The 27,237-nt window shown below is 37.7% G+C and overlaps 1 protein-coding gene across 4 annotated transcripts in view; it reads right to left on the bottom strand.

Moving 5' to 3' along the window:
• The window catches only part of LOC134813852 (low-density lipoprotein receptor-related protein 1-like), an 87,282-nt gene that overhangs the window by 58,973 nt on the left and 1,072 nt on the right, over positions 1–27,237 (bottom strand). For 2 of the 4 annotated variants that reach the window (XM_063821734.1, XM_063821733.1), the window contains exons 3-8: positions 26,493–26,679; positions 26,034–26,127; positions 25,601–25,716; positions 18,616–18,710; positions 12,307–12,408; positions 3,391–3,570 (exon numbers count right to left, since the gene is read on the bottom strand). In XM_063821734.1, coding sequence (XP_063677804.1) covers positions 3,391–3,570; positions 12,307–12,408; positions 18,616–18,710; positions 25,601–25,716; positions 26,034–26,127; positions 26,493–26,679 — 774 coding nt within the window. The remainder of the gene's footprint in view (positions 1–3,390; positions 3,571–12,306; positions 12,409–18,615; positions 18,711–25,600; positions 25,717–26,033; positions 26,128–26,492; positions 26,680–27,237) is intronic. The other 2 variants (XM_063821736.1, XM_063821735.1) reach the window with 1 other exon arrangement.

Here is a 27,237-nt window from a genome sequence, read left to right as displayed (position 1 = left end):
AGAACGATTTGTACCCAGTAAATCTCAGCATTTTGTTGAAATTTTCTGTATCTTTTTCGTTGATGCATCCCTTTTTATTGACTGAGTATGAAACAAGGTGAAGCACTGACTTGCTCATTATGAGATTGATAAAATCGTCTGTTAGTGTCATACATAGCACAAAGATAAAGTACCTGCCCAAGTCAACAGCCTACAAGATGGACACCAGCATCATTATGACGATGTTTGCGGTGCTTATACACAACAATCTGCAGAGCATGGCCCCATCTAAGCGGTATGAAGTACGGGATTATTCAAGGGCGAGCAAGCGATATAGGATTAAGACAAAGGTGGTGAAGGACATCATTCCCTTCAAGAAAAGTCTCCTGTCAGAGATTGGGGGGAATGTTAATTCAAACACCCTCCTACCGATTGACTTAAATCGTTACATCCGCAAACCGGTACCTAGGACCTTCCACGGGGTAGATAAGCCGTCATTGGCTAGTGTCAAGAATAAGAGTTTCTCTAGAATGGGCAACTAGGTCTTTTTCATTTAAAACTTTTTACCAAAAGTGAATATTACAATGCTAAATGTTATGTAATGTTTTATTTCTGTTACAATATCAACATTATGTCAATAAATCGTGTAATTCTACGTGTAATTTTCTAGCAGCAGACAACATAACTGGAAATTGGAAATAGAAATAGGTTAATCATGTAAGAAACTAGGCAGAAAACAGAACACATTACACTAAGTTTGCTTTGACAAGCATAGCCCACCCGAGCGGAAGAATTTAGCTGACGTCACAGGGGCGAGATCTAATTATGGCTGTAACTCCGCTCAGGAGCTAGGTAGAGAGCTCAAATTTTCAGATTATGTTCTTTACATTGTTATCGTCATTTCCTAAGTGCCATGAACTATGGTTCTGAGACCTTGTGACCCTCTTTAAGGTATCTGAGAACTCAGTAGAATAGTAGAAGGGGGCTAGGTTGGTCAGAGGGACTGCGAGCTGCTAATATTATATCCTTGCAGATTATGCGGACCAAGTTATAGGTGCGATTTCACCAAATACTCCCATAAATGTAAATGTGCTCTCATATTTGAATTTGAAAGAGGCATGTCTTTTTAAAATGCAACATTTCTTGAAAACAGGGCTTAAATAAGAACCAATTCAAAATTTTCCTTTGAAAGTTTCGATAACATTAACAATAGTTTTATATGCCCGATTATCAGTACTTGGGCCACATGAGGCCACATGAGGCCACAGCCGCACTTAAGCCGCATTTAAGTCCTGGTCCCAATGAGGTAGCGTCTTTGGTTTGCAGGTGCCTCAAAGTAGAAACATGGAAAAAAGCGTACAATGTACAGAAGGCCATATTGTGTCCAAAATGTACGATTCTGATTAATGGGACTACAGCTGTGCACTGCTACTTAACACTATCTGTTATATTATTAAGATGCAGTGAAACTACCGGACCACCGATGTATGGGGACTTGCCACCCCATGGCAACATTAAAATATATCGACTTAAAATATATGTGGTGTAGCGGATTATCGTTGTAAAGTACTGTACTGTGAACGTACTGTGAACGTAGCATTTACACACATACCATGAGCACACGATGTTTTCAATCCACTAATCAATGAGCATGCTCGACTCCCAAATTAAAGGTGCATGCACTGTGAAATCGGTTAAGATTATATTCTGTACTTCAAATTGTTAAGCGGCCGAATATCCAAAATTTAAATGTTATTGACCAATGGCAATTATGGCATAAGTGTAGGCCTTACACTGTGCTTTCAGCAATACTCATAAGAAACATTAAATGATTAATTAAGATGCCGTAATTTATAATTATCTACTGCATCTATAATTGCCTGGATTGATTATATTATCTGTATAGCAGGACAATTCTGCCGTTTTCTGACAAGAGTGCTTACATTTGGGTTAAAGAATTCAGAATTTCAAAAATTGTCTTTGGGCACATTTGTCAGAAAACGGCAGAATTACTGCACCTTGCCACTAGACTTACAGACAATTGAGCTGTGCACATTTCTGCACTACACGGAGCACTATTGCATGTTAAAACAAGTTCTCTGATGATTGACGTTACAGATATTACATTTAACTATTTAATTACATAATCATTACATAATTATTACATAATTACATAATTATAACAATCTCCAGGAAGTTTCTAGAGTAATTTCGTGTGATTATAGTTTATTTACATAAGCTGAGAAATTTAAAATGTAACTTGATAATAGTGATAGTTTATTTTATATTTTAGTTTGCATGCAGATTTGTTTCGTATTCGGTAGTTTCTCTGAGTAGACGATGGGGTCGAGTTGTAAATTACAATGTCAAAATACAGCGGGCTATTTTCTACTAAATATTATTATATACGTATTACGATATTTACAAATGTTATAAGGTTTATTATATTTGAACAGTTCATTTCAGCAGAACGTTCCGGCGTACATTATAAGTTCCAAAAATACTATTTTGCACCTCCCGAACATCTATGTAACGTCTAAGTAACCTCTGAAAATAGCGGCAAAGTCTACAGCCTCTTTGATCACAGATAAAGCAGACCGAATACTCTCAGTATTTTGAGAAACTGCAAGCCGACTGTGTCTGGGTGTCTGGTTCTAAACCAACACGTCAACATCTTTAAACGTTACTAATGGTGAGATAATATCTCCTTCTTGCAAGATACTTCTAGAGAGTTAGAGGAAGATACTGATAGTATCTCCTTTCGATCAGATCACACCGCCATCAAAGGGACCTGTCACGTGATATAGAGGAGCGGGTGGTGTCGTCAAAGTTATACTTAATTTTAATGTTATGAGAGATTTGCACTAATACTTCGTGTACACGCTAATTTCAGTGCAATGATTCGAATTTAAGAAAGTTGGAGCCAGAAGTTCCGGTGGATAGCACGGTTAAATCCTATGAGTGTCATGTGATCAGTATCACGTGATCAGGTTGAGGCTCCTCGGTTCTACTATCAAGGGATAAATATTAAAATATTGTCAGACAATTACGAATTAAATGTTATTTAGGATGAATTGTTAATTTTCCGTGGGAGAGCCGTCGTACAAACACACAAACAAACACACAAACAAACACACAAACTAACACACAAACAAACACACAAACAAACACACAAACACACAAACAAACACACAAAACACACAAACGTTAATCCACGTAACTTGTGGTTTGCAACAATACTCCTACGTAAACAAAATTTATTCAGACAAAACATGAGACACGATCTGTAGAACAAGTTAGTACAGTTGAAGTTGAACAGTTCTAGCATTAAACTATACATTAAAGTATGTAAACAATTCAATTAATTAGTTAATTACTGTAATTAATTAGCAATCCCTGCTCTTGACTTACCTACACAAAACCTAGGATCCTCATCACTACTGTCGTCACAGTCCACTGTACCATCACACTTCATCTTCTCTGAGATACACCTCCCGCTCAGGCACTGGAACTCCCGCGCCATGCAGTTGCTATGGTGGTCGGTCGTGGTTGCTAGGGACATCGGAGTGAATATTTCCTGGAATCCATATGCTACAAGCACGTTAGTATTCATACATATAATTATGTTACTAATTAACTAATCGGGTCTAATTAACTAATTACATAAGTATTTAACTGGTTAGAACATTAGTTTCATGCAGCTGACTTAAAACAATAAGACATGCTTTTGTGTAAGCTTTACGTTTGATCGTAGGTAAATCACTAATCAGGTATCATCAATGTTATGAGTTTGTGTTATAAAATATTGTGCAGGATGCAGTCAGTATAATAAGAGACAAGAGTATTTAGTAGTGAAAATATGTGTCATGAAATGTGTCATGAAATGTGCCATGAAATGTGCCATGAAATGTGCCAGGAAATGTGCCATGAAATGTGCCATGAAATGTGCCATGAAATGTGCCATGAAATGTGCCATGAAATGTGCCATGAAATGTGCCATGAAATGTGCCATGAAATGTGCCATGAAATGTGCCATGAAATGTGCCATGAAATGTGCCATGAAATGTGCCATGAAATGTGCCATGAAATGTGCCATGAAATGTGCCATGAAATGTGCCATGAAATGTGCCATGAAATGTGCCATGAAATGTGCCATGAAATGTGCCATGGAATGTGCCATGGAATGTGCCATGGAATGTGCCATGGAATGTGCCATGGAATGTGCCCTAGAGTTGAATTTAAACATTTTTCAATTTTTAATGATTTTGATTTGAATGGTGTGCAATGAGTAGAATTAATGTAAGTAAGCGTTACTGAACTCTGGATTTTCAAAACTTTTAATAATACTGCATATTTAACATTTGGTTTAATTATTCAGTAATTGCTTGAACTTCAAAATTCAATTGCCTTCAAATTTTAATTCCCTTAACATTTATGATAACATTTTTTATTGAATGGGATTTGAATACTTTGACCAGATGAAAATGCTTCGTTATTCTAACATTTTATTTACACACTCACGGTCGCAGCCTATATTTGAATCTTACTTGAAGCATCAAAACATATCGTATAATAGTACGGGATAAACTAATACCTAACAGTAATGATTTATACGCAGATACGAAAGATTAAACTTTTATTGCCACATTGAATTTTATCTGGACTTGAAATATGGCACAGGAAAAATAGTGATGGTAAATTTTCATTCATAGATATGAAAGTTTGAACTGGTTTTACCACATTGAATTTGGAGCTTAACGAAGCTGGCACGGGATGTAATAACGGTAATAAATTATCATGATTATCAAACAGATTCGGAAGATTGAACTTTCCTTACCACATCGGAACATGTTTGCGTGATCAATTCATTTGCTTAATTAGTCTATAATTTACAGCCAATGTTAGGTGCTATAATATCATGTTACACTTTTAAAGTACTTAACGTTCATATCTTCAGTTAATGTAATGACTATTATATAGTAATCTCAGGGGAGATCTATTCCAGATTCGTGTAGTCAGAAGTGGTAGAAACGCTTCCGAGCTAAATGATTAAGCTTAAGAGTAGAAGTTATTTTAAGCTTGTATTATTAAGAGTAGAAGACTCGGAAACTGGTCATGGTGGGAGGGTCTGACCAGCGTCTGACCAAATTTACCAATTTAATTGCTCACTGCTGCACGGTGATTGGTTCATCGTTGTCACATGTTAAATTAAACTTTTGTAGTCTTCCTCGTCTATGATACGCTCTCCTTAAATTAAATTCGTGACTACGGGCGTCATACGTGTTGTACGTGATTCGGTAATACCAATATCGGTTAAGTGTTTTTTAATTATGAACCTGGACACTGGCTAACCATATTTTTGCTGGCACGTAAAAACTATTAACCGACCCAGAATCAACCAATAAATTCTGTTGTACGTGATTCGGTAATACCAATATCGGTTAAGTGTTTTTTAATTATGAACCTGGACACTGGCTAACCATATTTTTGCTGGCACGTAAAAACTATTAACCGACCCAGAATCAACCAATAAATTCTGTTGTACGTGATTCGGTAATACCAATATCGGTTAAGTGTTTTTTAATTATGAACCTGGACACTGGCTAACCATATTTTTGCTGGCACGTAAAAACTATTAACCGACCCAGAATCAACCAATAAATTCCCAGAACCACTGTCGCGTGTCACAATAAACACAGTTCATCCCCCAACGTGATACCGCATCTCCCAACGTGATACCGCATCTCCCAACGTGATACCGCATCTCCCAACGAGATACCGCATCTCCCAACGTGATACCGCATCTCCCAACGAGATACCGCATCTCCCAACAAGATACCGCATCTCCCAACGAGATACCGCATCTCCCAACGAGATACCGCATCTCCCAACGTTATACCGCATCTCCAGGCCACACTTAATTGTTTCAGTGCTTAACAGTCCTCGGTTTATGCTTACTACACATAAATTTACCAGTCACCTCATCTCCTCCTCGTCTAATCTTCTTCTTCTTCTCTAATCAGTGGGTGAAATATTTTACCGTGGTTAGCACAGGGCTCCAATGCTATATCTTACAGTGGTCATGCTCTATCTTATAGCTTTATAGTCATAATGACCGCAGCCCCCTACGAAGAAGAAGAATCAGTGGGTACTCAGCTCTTTTTAAACTTCGTGTTAAAGCTCACAGAGCTGGGGCATCTTAACCAAGCTGGTAAGTAGAATAATCACAAGCTATTAAATTTAATACCGATTATATTAGTGTTTTTAAAGTGTATTCAGTCCTAAAGTTAATCCCATGTATTCAGTAGGCGTGGGTAACGTTCCGATTTATCAAGCAGCAATTCTACCTACCACAATTCTTTTAACTTTCCTATTCTCTCCGATCAAGAGCATAGGAAACAACTCGGTGTGTTACACTATTTGGAATGTTGAGCTCGACAGGATGATGAGAAGTCAGGGTCTTATAGTCAAGTTTAAAGAATAATCCAGGGTACCAAGGTGCACCCGGCCCCGGCCCCCATAATCATCCTGTTCGATAAAATTGGGTCCTGTTTTGTTATCATACCACTGTTTGACTCTTTCAACACAAATGATGAAATGATCTTCAATAAGTCAATACACTTTTTCGACCGAAAATTTATCATACAGTCCACTGTTAATATTAATGTGCCCAAGTTTAATTCTTCTGATTATGATATTGCAAATCCGGGGTTACGCGACTTGCTGTCTAATAAATTGCTGTCTAATACTGTATAATACTGCGATATAAGAGATCCCGGAGGGTTCGCTATTTATCAGTCTCATGAGTCATGTGAAACTACTGTTTAGGAGGAAACGCGAGCTTTCAGTGTGCTACACTTTCATCAGGCTAAAATTTCAATTTCACTGCGATATAATATCGATAGATTCTTCTCCTACACCCCTTTCGCCTTGTAACGCGTCAAAAATATTCGGGCTCGGTCTCGGACCTAAAAATAAATCTGAGTTTCCGGTTGGCACGATCCCAAATTCTGCTTGTGGGAATGTATCAATTTTAATTTAATATGCAGAATTAATAATATTATGCACTATGCAGAATTAATAATAAGTATCTAGTTTTGCAGTGAGAGAAATAGCAGTCATATTTCAACACCGTGTGGTATTAAATATTAACTGCAATAAATAGCAGAGTTTGCTACACATTGTTATAGTGTACGACACTATACATACGTGACGGTCCGAGGGGGTAGCAGGAACAATATAACACCGGAAGTAACCGTACTTTTAACAGGTTATTTGTCAGATTATATTATGACTGCCAGACTGGTTGCTAGGCAACTAGAGATTGAAACTACTACTATTGAAACTGCCATTATGATAACTTTAGATTTGTTTGAGGAGGCGAATCATACACAGTTTAGGCTCTTGAATTCTTCGAATAAAATATCATCTTTAGAGAACCTCGTCAAATTGTTTGTTATGTAGTAGACGTCGAAACTGCCATTTTGATAACTTGGTTTCTCAACTGGAGATATCGTATAATTGGTTACTTTGTCTATTATCTGAAACTATTATGCTGTTTAGTCGGTCTTCTAACTGTAGTTACTTGATCTAGAAACTGTCAATTGTCATACAGACTACTTTACCCAGTAAAAATCTTGATTTCTGGACGGAAAAACCCGCCTTGCGGAAATATGTGGAATATCTCAGGATAAAATTTACACATATTATGCTTATTTGTTATTCCAGACTGTTTACGGAGTCTAGATTACTCGGAGTCCAGATTACTCGCTCTGGTAACCAGACTACCACAGATTACTCGCTCTGGTAACCAGACTACCACAGATTATTCGCTCTGGTAACCATACTACCACAGATTACTCGCTCTGGTAACCAGACTACCACAGATTACTCGCTCTGGTAACCAGACTACCACAGATTACTCGCTCTGGTAACCAGACTACCACAGATTACTCGCTCTGGTAACCAGACTACCACAGATTACTTGCTCTGGTAACTCTACCTCCGGTAATATTCACAGTTAAACCAATTAAAAATCAGCAGATTCCCGTACATTGGTATATAATATAATCTCGAAATACCTTAGAAATTTACTATGTATTGTACATGGCTTGGATTAATCTCCAAATCTGCAGATCCAGATATCAGTCCAGATATAATCTGCAAGGATAAGTTTCCGGGCGGGATTGTTCACCTGTTTTCATACTACCGTCACTAATAATGACTTGCGTAACATCACTCTCTCCACAATGGGTGTACTACATGATAATATGGCAATCATCCAGGAACGGAGATATGGTATAAATACTTTAGCTCAGTACAATGAGTGCCTGTCATTATCTTAAACGTTTAGGTTTACTGCCGCCAAATTACTCTAATTGCTCCTAATTGAATGTTCCAGGTTTTTGAGTGAGGGCTTCACTGAAATTGGTGAAATTCCATTACCAATCTTAATCACAGTTTCAGTATTAGTGATTACATACATAGTAACTAGTAAGTACATACTGTAGTAGATCCTTTACATGCTACTAATAGCACGGCTCATTTCAGGGGATTTTCAGCTACTTTAGAGCTTCCATTTAGCTCTGAAAATAAAGGGGAAGTTGTGGATTGCACGGTAAAGCTTGCTGCGGACTTGGAGGGGAATTTGTAAGATGTTCATTGTTAATGGAGTTATGTGAGCTGGTTCAAGTAGTTGTGGTGATGTAGGACGGAAAAGGAGCTAGCTGTAATTAGGGGTCTATAGTAGTTTGTAGTACTTTAGCTGTATGCTGAGAGGCTACAAGGACTAAGGAGGCAGTACTCATTTGCAATCTAAATTTCAACAGACCCCTTGTAAAGGAGACAGGTACCTAGCCTGCTATAGGTACCTAGCCTGATATAGCGGTAAAGAAGACAGGTACCTGGTGACCGTGTAGATATCATAAATATTCAGGTATTTCAAGTTGTACCTACATTGCAGTTGTTTGTCTAATTCTGGACCTATGCGGCAAGTTTGCTCCTTGAACAAAACAAAACTTTTGTTTGCAATCGTGTGCAAGAAAAGCGTCACCAAACCTTAAACTTCCAAGTTCCACAAACTTGTTTACTTGATGCTGAGAGCCATGTCTTGCTGGTACTCTAGTAGCATCTAGTACCAATACATCTAGTAGTGATACTCTAGTGTTACCCCTCAGAATCAGGAAACTTACCTTAATTCTTTAAAATAATCATATATTTTCATTAAAACCAACCTTCATTCAGACAGGTAAGTTATCTTACAAAGAATTATCCCTCCAACAAATACCCCCAAATATTATAGTTACATTCCTTTACCACACGAGACCACCACCACATTATCACATCCCACCCACCACCTCCCCACACAGGCCGATATACACAAGCGCATTCAAGTGTAACTCCTCTACCTCATATTATATTATAATACATATAACTTTATAATACAATTTCCAGAAAGACCTCCCAACCAATCCAGCTGCAGTATTCATCTCACGTGACGTCACGTGACAGCTCACGTGACGTCACGTGAGACGTCACGTGAGAGAGTCCCGGCCAATGGGGGACGCCTCCGTTTCCGTTTAATTAGGTGTACAGTGTATGCGACAATACAGATGGGAGACGAGCTGGGGAGAAGAAGTACAAATCATAGTGTGGCCCTAGGCCTAGGCCTGACCACCTTGCTTCTTGGGAAGTACAAGTCATAGTGTGTGGCCCTGGGCCTAGATCTGACCACCTTCCTTCTTGGAAGTACAAATCATAGTGTGTGGCCCTGGGTCTAGATCTGACCACCTTCCTTCTTGCATTGGAAGTACAAATCATAGTGTGTGACCCTGGGTCTAGATCTGACCACCTTCCTTCTTGGAAGTACAAATCATAGTGTGTGGCCCTGGGTCTAGACCTGACCACCTTGATTCTTGGTATCTTGAGGGTTAGTGAGAACTAGTTAACTCATTTTAATGTGGCCCTGGGTAGTTAACGAAATGTAACATGGAATTAGTGACACTTAAACACTGAGGAGAAGTAGAGATTTGGGGGGGGGGCCAACCATATTAAAGTATATTAAAATGTAGGATTTTTTCCAATTTTGACCCGGGGATATACTTTAATATACTTTAATATACTTTAATATACTTTAATATACTTTAATATACTTTAATATACTTTAATATACTTTAATATACTTTAATGTACTTTAATATACTTTAATATACCTACATTTTCTCCATTAAAATGTTGAATCCATATTACTTACCATATACTAGACCAATTTATGAGCCAAAATATATGAATTGAGAGTTCAGGGGACTAGCAACTGGCTTATCTTCTAATTGGAAGTACAAATCATAGTGTGTGGCCTTAGGTCTAGATCTGACCACCTTCCTTCTTGGAAGTACAAATCATAGTGTGTGGCCCTGGGTCTAGACCTGACCACCTTGATTCTTGCATTGGAAGTACAAATCATAGTGTGTGGCCTTAGGTCTAGATCTGGCCACCTTCCTTCTTGGAAGTACAAACCATAGTGTGTGGCCCTGGGCCTAGGCCTGACCACCTTGATTCTTGCATTGGAAGTACAAATCATAGTGTGTGGCCTTAGGTCTAGATCTGACCACCTTCCTTCTTGGTATCTTGAGGGTTAGTGAGAACTAGTTAACTCATTTTAATGTGGCCCTGGGTAGTTAACGAAATGTGACATGGAATTAGTGACACTTAAACACTGAGGAGAAGTAGAGATTTTACTTTTTTTTATTACTTGAAAGTAACTCAATATTTCGCTGGCCTATAAAAGCTCGAAATTACGATCAAATTAAATTAAAAGCTCGAAAATATGTAGAAAATATTATGTAGAGGCCAGCTTTCGAGGTCGTGGGATAAAGGTTGAACCTGGACCTTTTGACTATGTTATCGTTATAAAATCCGGTTCTGATTAACCGATACCCCACCATGGTCGTCTAGGATGAGTGTAACCGAGGATTTTGTTTCTAATATTCTACACGCCCCAGTGCAGAATGTGCAGATGCAAAAGCTGCAAACAATTTTCGTGATTCCTGTGATCTCATAATTATACGTAAATTGTATTTCTCTCAGATCATTCTCTCGTTCAACCAGTATTAGCCTATGTTCTTAAATCATCCCGTCTTCCACAAATATAGTAGATTTTATCTCAGACTTTCGTCTTTCACTATTGCCCAACGAACATAGAAAGCGTCAAAGGAATTCAACGGAAATCGCTCAATTCACTCCTGATCGGCAAAATTTCGTTAACACTTTGACTTATTAAATTTCTCCTGATACATATTAGTGACGATTGACATGTCTAATTGACGCACATATCTTCTGAAAATCAATTAGTAATCACATATTCCGCCAATTAAATTCCACCCCGGTATAAAAACCGGAGCTCAACACATACACTTGTGTCCGAGAAGCAACTCTTGAATTGCTGCTCCGGGTGGAGCCCTTATTTCGGCGCCATTATTCCGGGATTATTACACAGGTCTCTCTGACGGGGGTTAAATACGCTAACTTTATCTGCAGCAACAGCAGGGAAATAGTATCTGCTAACTAAGTTAGTGTTTAACTTAACTAAGTTAGTGTTAAACTTAACTAAGTACCCTAACTGAATCCCCCCGTTCTATTCTTACGGTTCAGAGATAGGTTCCAAACCGCAAATGTTGGTCTAGATTTAATTTAGGGGCAAGTAATCGGATTGCTGTTGAGTTGGCTATTTATTAGCGACTTGCTACTTAGTAGTAGTACATGTGGGATCGGAGTGTGTATTGTAGGAGATTGTAATCGAATTAAAATGCAGAGCTCCCACTTTTAACATATTATTATATATTGGAGTTATGTGAAGAGTGTGTGAGGAGGAGCAAGTGTGTGAACTTTTGGGTTAGTTTGTGTCACGTGGTGTGAGTGCTGTGCTCTGATTGGTTAGTTTGTGTCACGTGGTGTGAGTGATGTGCTCTGTTTGGTTGGTTTGTGTCACGTGGTGTGAACTGTGAGTACGGTGCTCTGATTTGTTAGTTTGTGTCACGTGGTGTGAGTACTGTGTTCTGATTGGTTAGTTTGTGTCACGTGGTGTGAGTGCTGTGCTCTGATTGATTGGTTTGTGTCATGTGTTGTGAGTACTGCGTTCTGATTGGTTGGTTTGTGTCATTTGGTGTGACTTGTGAGTACTGGATTACACAGGATTACACAGGATTAGGATCGATCATCAGAACGAAATCATTCAATTAATTGAAAATTGCAAAAAGGTTAAATTTTTGGTTACCAAAATTCCTAACACTTTTCGTCAGCTATTTTCTAGCGCAATTTCAGCCTACTTACGACAGTTTTGTTCGTCTGTTCCGTCATAACAGTCAATATCTCCGTCACACTTGAGTTTGCTGAGGATACAGTCTCCTGTGCCGCACATTATACAATAGCGAGCTGAAATGAGGGAGTAATTAGTAAATTAGTTAATTAGTAATTAGCAGATAAGTTACATTTATATTTCACGTCTGAGCTTAAATATAAAGTGGGATCGGGACTCGGGAGTTAGCTTAATTATATTTCTCAATTTGTTTTGTTTTTCAGAAATACGTAGTTAGATTTATTTTTCACATATTAAGTTACATTAATATATCACATCTTAAGTCTTTACGGGACCCAATCTAAACACAAAACATAAACATGATTTTTCACATGTTTTCGACTAATGTTTGATACGATATTATAGTCCATCGGGACTATTGAACAAATTGATTTACACGGACGTGTTAAATGTTTAAATCCTAAATCTTGATAGCCTTTATTACACTAGACGTAAATGTATGTTTTTTATAGAATAAAATCAGGGCCCTTTGAAGTTCTTAAAAGCAAAGTTTAAGGCCTATTTAGGTAATCGTACTGCAGTAGTGCGACACGTACTCTAGTGCGACACGTACTCTAGTGCGACACGTACTTTAGTGCGACTGGTACTCTAGTGCGACAAGTACTCTAGTGCGACAAGTACTCTAGTGCGAAGTCCGACAAAAACACCCTCTTTCGCACTACGATTGATTGCTACGATGATTATGACAGAATGGACTATTTGAAGTGTGTTGGAACAATGAATTTGAATTGAATATTGTGAGTGTAATCATAAATGAAATATTTTTGATTTAATATTTATGTGTAAAGTTTTTTGTCGCACTTTAGTTCGTGTCGCACTACAGTCCAGGTAACGTACTGTAGTGCGACAGTGTCGGCCTTGAAGGTTTCGCACTAGGGTATGTTTCGCACAAGGGTACGTGTCGCACTACAGTACGGGAACCAAATATTTATCATTCAATCAGTGTCGTAAGTCATTCAGCGGCAAGAATCTAATACGACAATAATTATAGTCCAGAGAGATTTTGAATACCAAATTATAATATCACAATATATAATTATAATCAGAACTTTAACCTACTACAACTCAGCTCTCATACGCGAACGTTTTATCAGCTGTCACAATACAAGCCCCTAGACGAACGAACCAAATTACGTGACAGACCCCGGACTATATGACAGACAACTACACCGTAATAATACATGACATCATAACGATCCCCCGAAAAATAAGAAAGTGCTTACTTTCCACAAGCTGGTGTTGAAAGCATTCAGTAAGATAAGGACCCTAAATAACAAGATGTGGCTGCCCTTAAATTACAATGTCATCACACACACACACACACACACACACACACACACACACACACACACACACACTCTATCTGAGACAGATTGCATGCAGGAGATGTTGTAAATTTGTCTACAGTGTGATAATGATATATTATTATGTGAGTGTACATGTGCATGACACATGGACACGACTCTTTGATCTAGCCAGTTATTAAACTGCTAGTGTGGCGGTAGACTGTGTGGGAGACTATCTAGCTTCAAGTGGGAGACTATCTAGCTTCAAGTGGGAGACTATCTAGCTTCAAGTGGGAGACTATCTAGCTTCAAGTGGGAGACTATCTAGCTTCAAGTGGGAGACTGTCTAACTTCAAGTGGGAGACTGTCTAGCTTCAAGTGGGAGACTATCTAGCTTCAAGTGGGAGACTATCTAGCTTCAAGTGGGAGACTATCTAGCTTCAAGTGGGAGACTATCTAGCTTCAAGTGGGAGACTATCTAGCTTCAAGTGGGAGACTATCTAGCTTCAAGTGGGAGACTATCTAGCTTCAAGTGGGAGACTGTCTAGCTTCAAGTGGGAGACTATCTAGCTTCAAGTGGGAGACTATCTAGCTTCAAGTGAGAGACTGTCTAGCTTCAAGTGGGAGACTATCTAGCTTCAAGTGGGAGACTGTCTAGCTTCAAGTGGGATACTATCTAGCTTCAAGTGGGAGACTATCTAGCTTCAAGTGGGAGACTTAATAATAATTTTAAGTTTTTGCCCGAAATGAAAAAATAAGTCGCTCCGCGTCTCCAAAAACGGTCTCTTCGAAAAACGGTCTCTTTGAGCAGAAACGTCGTAGTGGCTATAACTTCCGGAAACCCCATTATTTATAAAAGGGCTAGGCCGGCAAGGGACAGGGCCTAATTAGGAATAAGCTCAGAAATAAAACAGGAGCCTTATCAACTGACAAGGGTTGGTAAAATTAAATAAAACTGTAGAATTAGAGGTATCAGCAGTTTAATGTCTTGAAGCACAAGCAGATCATAATTTAGATGGTTTAAACTGGTGCACACTCTATAGTTTTTATGCAGCATTTTCAGTTTACAAGAGGGTTACAGAAGAATTTAGTTTAGTGTAACCGGGTGAAAAATGAGGACCGCACGGCGCACCGAAAGTGAGGTTGTTTTCAGAGGTATTTGGAATGAAGGTATTTATAATGAAGAATGAAGACTATACCTCAAGCATATAACATTGTTATCCTTGAAACGGCACCGACATATTAATATTATTCCAATTAACATTAAGACGACGAATTACACTTTTCAAAATAACATATCCCACTATAATAGCTAAAAGATTAGTTTCAATGGCAGGAGTTGGTGGTGGTCCTGAATTTCACAGGTTCGTGTTACAGTCAGGTCGGCATACCGACACTAGGGGTGAAGCCAAGGGGAATTTTGTTGAATTATGTGTGACTCTATTATGGGGGTTTCCCAAAATCCATTAAGGCATTCCCCAGAATACCACAACATTCCCCTTGGCTTCCCCCCGACACTAGCTGTTCTCAGAAATTATTGAAGTTGCCAGTAACCACCACCTGAACAACCGCTGAACGACCGAGAAACATTGGTGAAGGTTCAGGAAATAGTTGCTGGGAAATCTGGAAATATTCTCTGAATGATCCTTGAATTATAACTGGGATATTGATGGGGTGACAGTCCGAGAATCGAGATCTGTCTAAATGAAACTAATCATGTTTGGAATTTAATATACGTGTGGGACTTGCTGGTGGTGTTTACCAGGCTATTCGGGATAATTCAGGAATCAGGATTATTCGGGGTAATTCCGTGGGAGACCCGGAAAAGATGTGAATGTGCCACTTCTCTAATCAGGATCAGTGATGTCAATAGAATCAGATAATTTCTACACTACCATCTAACAGATATTTGAGTTGATTCAGTACACCCCACATCATGTTGGTACTCAAACCACGTGATACTTCATGTCGGACCCGGCTAAGGATCAAAGCCGTCCGCCATATGATTTGAAGATGAACAATGAAAACAAACAATGGTTCATTTAACCCTATTTAGATCTGATAACAATCAGGCAATTTACAACCAGTTTTCAGAACCTAATACCCGAGCATAGGCTCAGATCTCCATCACACAGCAGCTCACCCCTGAACAAGTCTGTTACTAGGTGTTACTAGGTGTTACTAGGTGTCACTAGGTGTTACTCACATCTCCATCACACAGCAGCTCACCCCTCAACAAGTTTGTTAAATTACCAGATTTATTGACCCCAGGATAAACCCCTCCACTTTAACCCGGGTCAGTATTATCTGAACCCGATAACTTTATAGCATGTTCTCAGTTCTGATGTTCAGTGTTCACATTTAACAATACATACACAGTTATTACATGCTGGCAGGACGGGAGAAAGGGTAACAATTGATGTGTTTATAATGGCCCACTTGATGGTCTACTGATCTTCGCACGGGTGACGGGGTTAAAAAGGTTTTCATTTCAATGACAATATGGTCGATGTGGAAGATAATCAGTAGGTGTTACTATTAGATGTTACTAGGTGTTACTAGGTGTTACTAGGTGTTACTACTAGGTGTTACTAGGAGTTACTACTAGGTGTTACTAGGTGTTACTATGTGTTACTAAGCGTTACTACTAGATGTTACTAGGTGTTACTAGGTGTTACTAGGTGTTACTACTAGGTGTTACTAGGAGTTACTACTAGGTGTTACTAGGTGTTACTATGTGTTACTAAGCGTTACTACTAGATGTTACTAGGAGTTACTAGGTGTTACTGGGTGTTACTACTAGGTGTTACTAAGCGTTACTACTAGGTGTTACTAGGAGTTACTAGGTGTTACTAGGTGTTACTACTAGGTGTTACTACGTGTTACTGGGTGTTATGACTAGGTGTTACTTCTAGATGTTACTAGGTGTCATGTTACTAGGTGTTACTAGGTGTTACTAGACCTGGGTTTAGGTTTAAGTTTAGTGTTCATTGGGTTATACTAATAGGTATAAAAGATCGCAAACCAAGTTTTATCATATTATTATGTATCTCCAGAAAATTAAATTCTTAAAATTACCATTTCTCATTTTTGACATATTAACGATATTTGGAAAAGTGATATCTCAGTTACAGTCCGATGTGAAAATGTTTAAAAGCACTGTAGTTTCCAATAACATGTTCTAGTAGGCCCAGTTTTAATTCACTAAGGTAATTAATAAAAATTTAATTTGTTCGTTTAAATGGAGTAATGTTCCGTGGCCGGGTGTTATATTAATTAGCTTCCCACAGTGATATAAATTCGGTAGAAATATCTTTTAAATTCTAGAGCACTGCTTTCCCACGGATTAACCGAGTTTATGGCTAAACTGAGGCGGGGAGCTACCAACCAACATTATGACGAGTTGTTATAAGTTCAGTTCGAGACACTAAGTCTCGTAATCATCAAATGGCGTCAAAAATTTGGAAAATCTGAGGAATAACGCAGTCATTTGTCCATACATAATCTCACAAATCTCACCATACAGGCTTACCGTCCTGATCTGATTTATTAACCAAAATTTGATCCCCAAAATTGTTAACCTGTACGTGCTCTTAGACAAGATTGCGAAGATAATGTACCTAAACCACAGAATCACATACAAACAAACCGATCACTGGGGGATTAGTCACTGGGGATGAAATACGAATACCGTTGAGGTGTTTTAGATTCGTTATGGATTTAAAGCACAAACATTGTCCAATGATAGCGGGTTTAGAGGTTCTCACGTTAACAAAAAACTTACGATTATTTATATGCAGTAATTAAGTTATGTTTAATATTATTTTATAACTCATAAATTTTATGAGTTATAAAATCTTAACTTATCAGAAAAAAAGCACTGAAAGGGTCGTGAAATCAAGGATTTATTTTGAATCCGTAAAGCGACATGGCGACAGTTTGCAATATGCGCACTATCCGACGAAATTTTCAACCGGAATTATTATTAATAATCAAAATTCAAAACTAAATACTTTTCACTCATATTTGAGTATTTCTTCAATTTAAGGTTCTCCATCGCCGGGTTTCGATTATAACTGTGCGGGCACTAGATTGAACTCAATAATATATAACACTAGAAAGCCCGTGGTCACAGGGAGGAAGGTAATAGTATTCTTTGGTAGTCAGTTTTTATCGCATTAGAAAATATCCATCACAACCGAAGATACAGCCGATTAAAATGTAGCTCGAACTGAACACAACGTAATTATCACAAAACAGATCAAAATGTCGCTCACAAACCTTTGCACGTGCGCGTGCGGCAAGTGCGTTCACCACCGTTACCATGGTTATTATGCAACTTCCTATTTCCTATCTAAGATAATCTTCCGAATTATAATTAAGACTAGAAAACCCGTGGTCACAGGGAGGAAGCTAATAGCATTTTTTGTTAATAATTTTCAATCGCGTCAAAAAATATCCTACACAACCGAAGATACAGCCGATTAAAATGTTGCTCGCACTAAACACTTAACGTAATATCAACAAAACCGATAAAAATGCCGTTTTAACAATCTTTGCACGTGCACGTGCATTTAACAACCTTCGTTACCATGGTTACTACGCACCTTTTTCTTTTTACCTATTTTGCACGTGGGCGGTCGTACAGACATACATACATAAATAATTCTCTGAATTATAGTAGAGATTATATTGTTATACATATTGTATTTGTTATATTATTAACATATCAATAATATTCATTATGCTGTTATCACGTTTTATCATCAAATCAATTGTTTGATTTACTAAACATATTATTTTAATATTCACGTTCGTGATTTACTGGATAATAATAATATTTTATTTTATTCCTTAAATTTTTACCGGAAATATCAATAATATTCCCGTGATTTATTAGTTAATCTATGATTCACCAGACATACTAATCAATAATATAATAAATAATACTGTGAATTAATAATGATTATCACGTACGATCGCATGAGTTGGCTGTACAGGGACTGTCTAGTTTTCTGCAGGATCTTTCGTCGTCTATGAGCAGGTAGCCGTTGTTGCACTGACACGCGTACCTAGGAATAATATTTATTACTTGGAGCAATCAGCTACCTATATAATATATCGATATAACTAAACACTGACACGCGTACCTAGGAATATAGCTTTATTTAGATCTATTTATAAAGGAGCAATCAGCTATCTATACTTAGATCTGCGGGGAAGAAATAGGTGAGTATTCGGTTAAGTTCTCAATTCAATAAAAGGAGCTGCGACACAAATGAAATGAAGAGATCATATTCATTTAGACCATTTAGAGCTATATATTTATACTTTCTAGACAATACTGGACAATTTAGGGATTTATATTTAGACTTTCCAGATCTGTTTCATATGTTTTTATAATGAGGTGAGCAAGTATTCTCATAAATGTGAGAAATGTGATTACAGGAGCTATGAAACCACTATGTCTCTATTCAAAGCAGTATTTATTATATAAACTGTTATACAGGAAATATTAATTCACTTAAGAAACGGTAATTAATACAAAATTCAATTTGTGAGTTTATGGAGACCCGAGTGAAGTTTTGTGGCCGGGTGTTATATTAATTAGCTTCCCACAGTGATATAAAATTCGGTAGAAATATCTTTAAAATTCTAGAGCACTGCTTTCCCACGGTTTAACCGAGTTTATGGCTAAACTGAGGCGGGGAGCTACCAACCAACATTATGACGAGTTGTTACAAGTTCAGTTCGAGACACTAAGTCTCGTAATCATCAAATGGCGTCAAAAATTTGGAAAATCCGAGAAAAAACGCAGTCCATACGTAATCTTACAAATCTCACCATGCAGGCTAGGCTTACCGACATGATCTGATTCATTTACCAAAATTTAATCCGCAAATTGTGTTTATGGCTAAACTGGTACTACTACTACTACCGGAAGCTACGTATTATGATTATGACGACTTGTTACAAGTACATCTTGAGACGCTAAGTCTCGCAATCATCAAAAGTGCTATTAACTGGATTAACAAATTTATATATATTTATTATACTGACAATTTGCGTGGGCTGGTTCTTTGGCATTTTTTAACCAGAAATCAACACTTCAATTGTTAAGTCTCTCCAGGAATTTTCAGTTACTAATACGGGTAGAAGTAAACAGGTGTCGCATTAGCCTGTCGCACTTACTTACTTTACTTTCAGGACAAGTTTAGAATAGTTTTGCCACGTTGTTCTAAGAGTTCCCAAAATTGGTCCATACTTTGAAATAACTTCTAAACTGGTTCTAAGGTGTTGAAGGTTATTTGAATTGGGCAGGTTAAGTCAGACAACAAATAATTATATTTGAAAGGTTTCTTCTGAATAGGGGGCCATTAAAAAAAGCACTTATTGTTCGTTTCAACACTAATTTATAATTGGACGTAATAAACTTTCAACTGACCACAGGAAACATGTCCTGATGTCCCCTCTAGAACTTAAGTTTATTACTCCGGGAACGTTACTGACCTCAACATTTGAAGATTGCAAATCTGAGATATTTGCAAAATATTTACTATCAAATTCGGCTCCAGAGTTCCGGTACCTTCTGTAGAACAGTCAAATTGTTATGAGCTATCCCATATATTGTTACCAGTGGAGGCTAATTTCATGCTCTTCAAACTACGTCAATCTAAGAGGTCCACACAGAGTCTGACCGTGTAATTTCATGTAGTATGAAATTATTACTATTGATTTGTGACGAAATTTACCTTCTTTCAAACTTTGTTTTAATAAAGGATTACCTCTCGAATGATGAAGACTGCATAGGAAATTGACCCTCAGAAGTCAAGTATTGATCATATTTATAAGCTTGGGTAAGCTAAAATTTCACGCAAAATTGTCGCCAACAATTATGACAGTATGACATAAAGCCCATGTTAGACATGTAATAAAATACCGAGCTCTGGGGCTTGAATGTTAGATATTTAGCTTTTACATGTTGTATATCCGAGGAGAAAGTTGGACAGAAAGTAGAGGATAAGTTGGATGTAATTCTTCCTTCTGTGGTATTTTAGCGAGCTATGGACGCTTATTTTAGGGAATTGTTACCAGGATTTCAGGGAAAACAAAAGCAAATCCTGGACGGTTTAGACAACTTGCCGGGAATGAGGAATACAATGGCAAGCTGGACATTTTAGACATCTAAATTAGACATACAATTAAAGATGATAGCCCGCGTCGTACAGCCAGAAACCGCGAGTATTGTTCAGAAGATCACTAATTGGTCACTAATTGGTCACTAATTGGTGGTACATTTAGCGGAGAGAGGAGTATCTTGAACCTTTATTCCTCAACCACATATTATTATATACAAATGAAACATGTTGACTTTAGACTAGTCCAACATTGTATATATCATAGAAACTATGTAAACAATATCCCGCCAAAACTTATACACGTTCTTCATGTGGACTGGCAGATCAAAGTAATTACAACTCTTACTCTGATATGGAATAAGTAATAGAACTTATAAAACTATATGTGAGCCTATCAATTTATTAGTACTAGCATTATCTTTATGGGCTCGGAACATATTGAAATAAGTAATAGAAAGTAATAAAAATAAGTTATAGAAATAAGGAACACAAATAAGTAATAGAAAGAAGTAATAGAACTTATAAAACTTTATGTGAGCCTATCAATTTATTTAGCATCATCTTTGTAGGCTGAGAACATACTGTATCAGACTGGAAAGTTAATGAAATTTAGTGATGTTAATCACATCTATTTTACAACCAGCTGCAGTCTGCTTCACTTCTACTTTAGACTGTTCAGGGCATCTCCTTTGCCTAACTTAATGATTCTGAGATGATTTCTCATAGACGGACAACGAGGGACATGCTCGGTGTTATAAAAGTACATTTTAATAATTATCTTACTATATATAAAGCGAGACGATATATATATATATATATATATATATATTATGATTGGCTACTGGGACACGTCATACACACGGTTGGATTGTTAATTCGGTTGAAGTACCTTTACATCCATTATCACCATAATCTGAACATGATTTATTAAAAATTTGCAATATCGAAAACGAAAAATCTGAATAAACTGAAAATTTTAAAACTGAAAGCTGCACTCAATTGGGAAGGCAAAAATTTACTCATAACTAGCAAGGTAATAACTACAAATGAACAGCAGATTTATAAATCTGCTGATAAAAATTAGATAAAAGACATGGTAACTGATAAGAGTTTGAAATTACACGTAAGCAGATAAATTGTCTAAAATTTCTGTCTCAAATCAAGTTTATAGTGCATCATGAATTTAGGCTTGTTCGATCAAAGTTATATTAGGAGATATTAGGAAAATAGTTCGGTCGGCCGGAAGGGAGTCCAGACTGAGTGTGGTGTGGAGGCAGGATCACCGAGAGACTCGAGATGCTTGTGAGAGTAGTGTACTCATCTAACCGCCATCCAGTATGTGCCACCGGTAGAAATACATATATTATGATTGGCTACTGGGACACGTCATACACACGGTTGAATTCGGTTGAAGTACCTTTACATCCATTATCACCATAATCTGAACATGATTTATTAAAAATTTGCAATATCGAAAACGAAAAATCTGAATAAACTGAAAATTTTAAAACTGAAAGCTGCACTCAATTGATGGAAGGCAAAAATTTACTCATAACTAGCAAGGTAATAACTACAAATGAACAGCAGATTTATAAATCTGCTGATAAAAATTAGATAAAAGACATGGTAACTGATAAGAGTTTGAAATTACACGTAAGCAGATAAATTGTCTAAAATTTCTGTCTCAAATCAAGTTTATAGTGCATCATGAATTTAGGCTTGTTCGATCAAAGTTATATTAGGAGATATTAGGAAAATAGTTCGGTCGGCCGGAAGGGAGTCCAGACTGAGTGTGGTGTGGAGGCAGGATCACCGAGAGACTCGAGATGCTTGTGAGAGTAGTGTACTCATCTAACCGCCATCCATATATATATATTTATTTATCCGTGCCATTTTACTGACACCACGGCATCAACTTTAACGCGAATTTCCGCAAAAACCGTAAAAGATATACAACTGAAACTTTTTTGACTGGGTCAAATGCTTTAATTGCCTTCAAATCGGTATGAAAAAATAAAAATTTGGCCAAGAAATAGTAGTTTTAGAGCCCAAAATTTGGTACCCCAAGTGGTGTCAAAAACGCGAATTAAATAGGTAATAATTATTTTAGTCTCTTGAGTCTTGACACCATTTTTGGGTTATACGGGTTCCTGCTAGTAATAATAACTTCTAGAATGTTTCAATGTGTGTAGCCACAATATATACATCTAATAATCATGAGTTCAGATTACACCTGATATTATAATTTAGTTACCAGACATCTGGTGAACCCCCTCAGCTTCAGTTATTCCTAAAATGGCTACTACATACCTCCGCAGTCATTCCTAAAATGGCTCCTACATACCTCGGCAGTCATTCCTAAAAATGGCTCCTACATACCTTTTTTAGTAGGTATGTCCTATTTTAGCTCCACTATTTTCAACATTCCAACATATCCGGGGAACGTTGCTCCTTCATAAATCCAGGGAACATCAGGAATCCCCTCCCCAAAACCAGCGAACATTCCTCCGCAAACATTCCTAAAAAACCCAAAAGGAAACCCCCCTGCTCCCAAAAATCACTACACCGTGACACTCATGACAATATAGATAATACTATCATACTATATCACTATAAGAAGATTCTCAAATTACTCGCCCGGCCCCCGGCGTGATATATTAAACTCGATTCGGCGTGATAGTCACAAAGTGAGATCTAAGATAGTGTTACTTGCAGTTACTGTGACCGTCTGCTCCCTCTCTCCATCCCACAGCGCAGCTGTGCAATATCATTACTGGGTTGTGGTAATATTCCGAACATTATTTATATGAGTCACATTGTTGTGATGTTTAGAGTTCCATGATTCCGTATCATATGCGACCAAGACCAAGGGAAACTGATATTTTCAGGTAAAACGAATAATTTAAGAACATGAATATTATTTAGTTACATTGAAACGATATAATGATATAGATAGTGTAGTAAACATTAATGTTTATAGTTGTTCATATTCATAATATATGATGGGGTGTAAATGTAAGTAAAACCCCGATTTACCGCGGAGTTTGGGGAAAGGAAACAGCCGCAGTAAATCGGGGTTTGCGGTAAATCAGGGTTTTACTGTACTTCCAAAAGTTATGAATGAAATATAAGTTGTCTTTGTTCTTTTGTGATATTTTGTTAATGTTTAATGTAATAAATAGTCACATATTATAGGATAAATGTTGGGTTAAAATGTAAGACTATGTAAAAGGAATAGTTTCATAATTATATACTTGCTGTACGGGCCGGGGTGAATATTCCAGATTCCTGGATGTTACATTCCAAGATTTTGGAAGCTTAAAGACGAGGAAAGATAGAATTCTTAGCAGCTTAAGAGCACACAATATACTGATTTAATATGTTTCCAAAAGAAATGTTTCGACAAAACTAATTGTAACCAGGTGGCTAAATTTCTGGAAACTCGCAAATTTAAATAGATTCTTATTTCTTGATGAACTGCCCACAAATGTTGAGGTTGTCAGGTAATACAGGCTTTTATTTGAGAGGATTAAGAAATGTTTTAACTTGGTAACAGGTGGTACCTCACTACAGATACAAGACAATTCGTTCAGTGCCTTAGCCACAGATCATCGCTTAACATTTCCAGTCTTTCAAGGCTCACAATGATGAAACCAATTTCTCATTTTGTTACATATAATCTAAATTTGTCACCCGGGTAACATGAGAGTACAGAATGCAGCACCATTATCCAATAATTTGTAAAGAACGGACACAATATTAAAATCCCGATACACACACACCCCACTCCCTCTGATATATCACATTGATCGCATTAACTGCTCCAATATTTAGACGGCTCCAAGTTTTTGGAGCCGATGAGAATGAACACCCCCTGAATCCCAAACAGCTAATGGTATTACGACAGCCCGGCACCAGCATCAGCATCGGCTTACAAATTGTCATGATACCGTCCCCCCTCATTTCCCTAGAGACCCCCTCCCTCTGAACAACAAATTTGACATATTCAGGAGCCTGGAATCTGGTCCGATTGACAGGATTTGATTTAGAAGTCCGTTCAACAATAGTAAAAATTAATGAGGGGCAGTTAAGCAAGACTTGTCGGCTGGACATGGGATTAGTTCAAGCCCGAGGTATGGTATGTTTAGAGTATGCGGCTGGGGGCGAGGAAGACGTTTTGTGACAGTTCAGAAGGAACACCACCCCTGGGATAGAGGGTGAGAGAGAGAGAGAGAGAGAGAGAGAGAGAGAGAGAGAGAGAGAGAGAGAGAGAGAGAGAGAGAGAGAGAGGGTGAGAGAGAGAGTGCGTTTTAACTTTTTAATATGGTGGAGTAATCGTCACGTATTTTAGTCACGTTGATTTTTCACTGCGGACCCCTTATAGTCGTGTTCGACGGCAATTGAATTAGGGTAGCCCTACTAATCAGGGGACGGAATTATAATGGATTTACTTAGCGGTGCAGGGCAAAAAAACGATCGTGAAAAGATGGAAATGAGAAGTAAAAGCAACCACCATGATGCGCGAGAGGTTTGGGTTCTGTAGAAAGAAAGGAAACAAGAACGACTAGCCAGATAGGTTAAAAACAGGCTGAGAAAAGTGGAAATAATTGTGGAGTAAAAAAAATCAGTGAAAGGAACCGAGTAACCAGACAGTATTGTTATTATTTGATGGTCGAGATAAGAGAAGTAGATAACTTATTCTTATAGATGTGTTGAAAGTGTAGATGTTGGCAGGAATCTTGGTTTTGTAATTTTAAGTGACCTTGATTAAACTTGATAGATCATCTTTTGTTTAGAATTTAAATTTTATAATTATAACATACCCTGTGGGGGTCAGTAGACAAAGATGTTGACATTTGTTGCCAGTACAGGCGTTAGAGTGGGCTGGCTGGAGTAACTGGTGGTACATCCTGAATCCTGAGATCTGTGCTTCAATTTCCTGAAATTATCAGTCAATTAGAGTTTATTACAGTTATTAATCGGTGAGAAATTGAGGTTGGTTCTGGGGGGGGACCCTCAATCGGCTGGGGCTAAAGATTTTTTGATTCAGAGCATTGCTGCCGGGCCGGGCTGAGGTTGAGCTGACAATTACAGCAGCAGCCAGGTACCTGGTGGACTCCAGAATCTGAATCTTGGGATAATCAGACATGAACTACCTGGCTCTTTAACTATTTGCTACCAAATGACGGAACCCAACTTAAATCCGTTGATGATCTCAGTTGTAACCGTGAGTAATTGAAGTGAGATTTAACTTACAAGTGACGTATCGTAGTAGTCATCTCCAGTCAGCTTGCTGGCATGGTGCATTCTGTAAGCTCCCTCTGACATGACGGAATCAACCCAGTACACGCTGTGGAATTATATTAATTAATTAATTAAGAAGTAAATCAAAAGTAAATCTATTATATATATTGTGTAAATTCGAGTTTAATCATATTTACTCAGTAGTAGACAATGGTGATTTGTCTCCACGTCTGATTTATAGAGCATGGTCTGTGGCCGTTATATTCTCGAACATTACATTACAATCTACAACTTTGCATCATGTTCTCGAACGTTTTTAAATTCTACATTTCATTACAACGACTCCAACTCCCCGGGGGAAGGTGATGTCATATTCTTTGTGTGGTCAAAATACAATGTTAAACCAAATCACGCACCTAGTCAGACTGAGTTATGCTAAACACGTGATGCCCATATAAGGGTATGATTTACCTGTCTTCAAACAAACTCATGCGCCAGGCTGATATCATGTGAATGTTAGATCTCTGCAAGGAAAAATCGTTCCCATTAAAATCCATGATGTGGAGAGTTCTGTAGTGAGCGTCTATCCAGTACAGATGGTTTGTGTTTTGGTCAACCGTCATGGCTGTTGGCTCCATTATCTGGTCCCCTTCCGATTCTGGAGGATAATCGTATGTTATTATTAGTGTTTTAGTTTAATATCTTGTTATTAGTGTTTTAGTTTAATATCGTTGAAAAGATGGGTGTGTGAGGGCGAGTCTTATTAAAGTAAGCTAAGCAACATCTCTTCTTGGACGACATCTCATGAGGGCAAAAGTTGCAGGAATTTAACAGATCTGAACAGGACTTCTCCATTAAATTCCATTTTAGCAAGTAATATGTCACGTTAAACGATTGTTGAATGGAGGGCAGGACTATCGGGACAGTTATAGAATAAGTCAGATTAAGTCATTGATCAAAATTAAATTATTGCAGCCGCATAAGATTCAAAATTTTGTTGTTGATTTCATTTGCAGATAATTTGAAGCTTCTAAAAGGAGCTTCACAAACTAATCCAAATCACGAATCCCACTTCACAGTCATAATTTATCTATTTATGAATGAGTTGGGTCAGATTAATGCCAAGAAAAGATCAGTCCAATATTTCGGCTAATGATGGAAACGTATTACCGATTAATGGGTCTCAAGGATAAATTCCTGAAATAAACTTTTTTCA

Source organism: Bolinopsis microptera, chromosome 4 (assembly GCF_026151205.1).
Source record: "Bolinopsis microptera isolate Bmic1 chromosome 4, MBARI_Bmic_1.0, whole genome shotgun sequence".
Lineage (NCBI taxonomy): Eukaryota > Metazoa > Ctenophora > Tentaculata > Lobata > Bolinopsidae > Bolinopsis > Bolinopsis microptera.
This window is presented reverse-complemented; position numbering and strand designations above follow the sequence as displayed.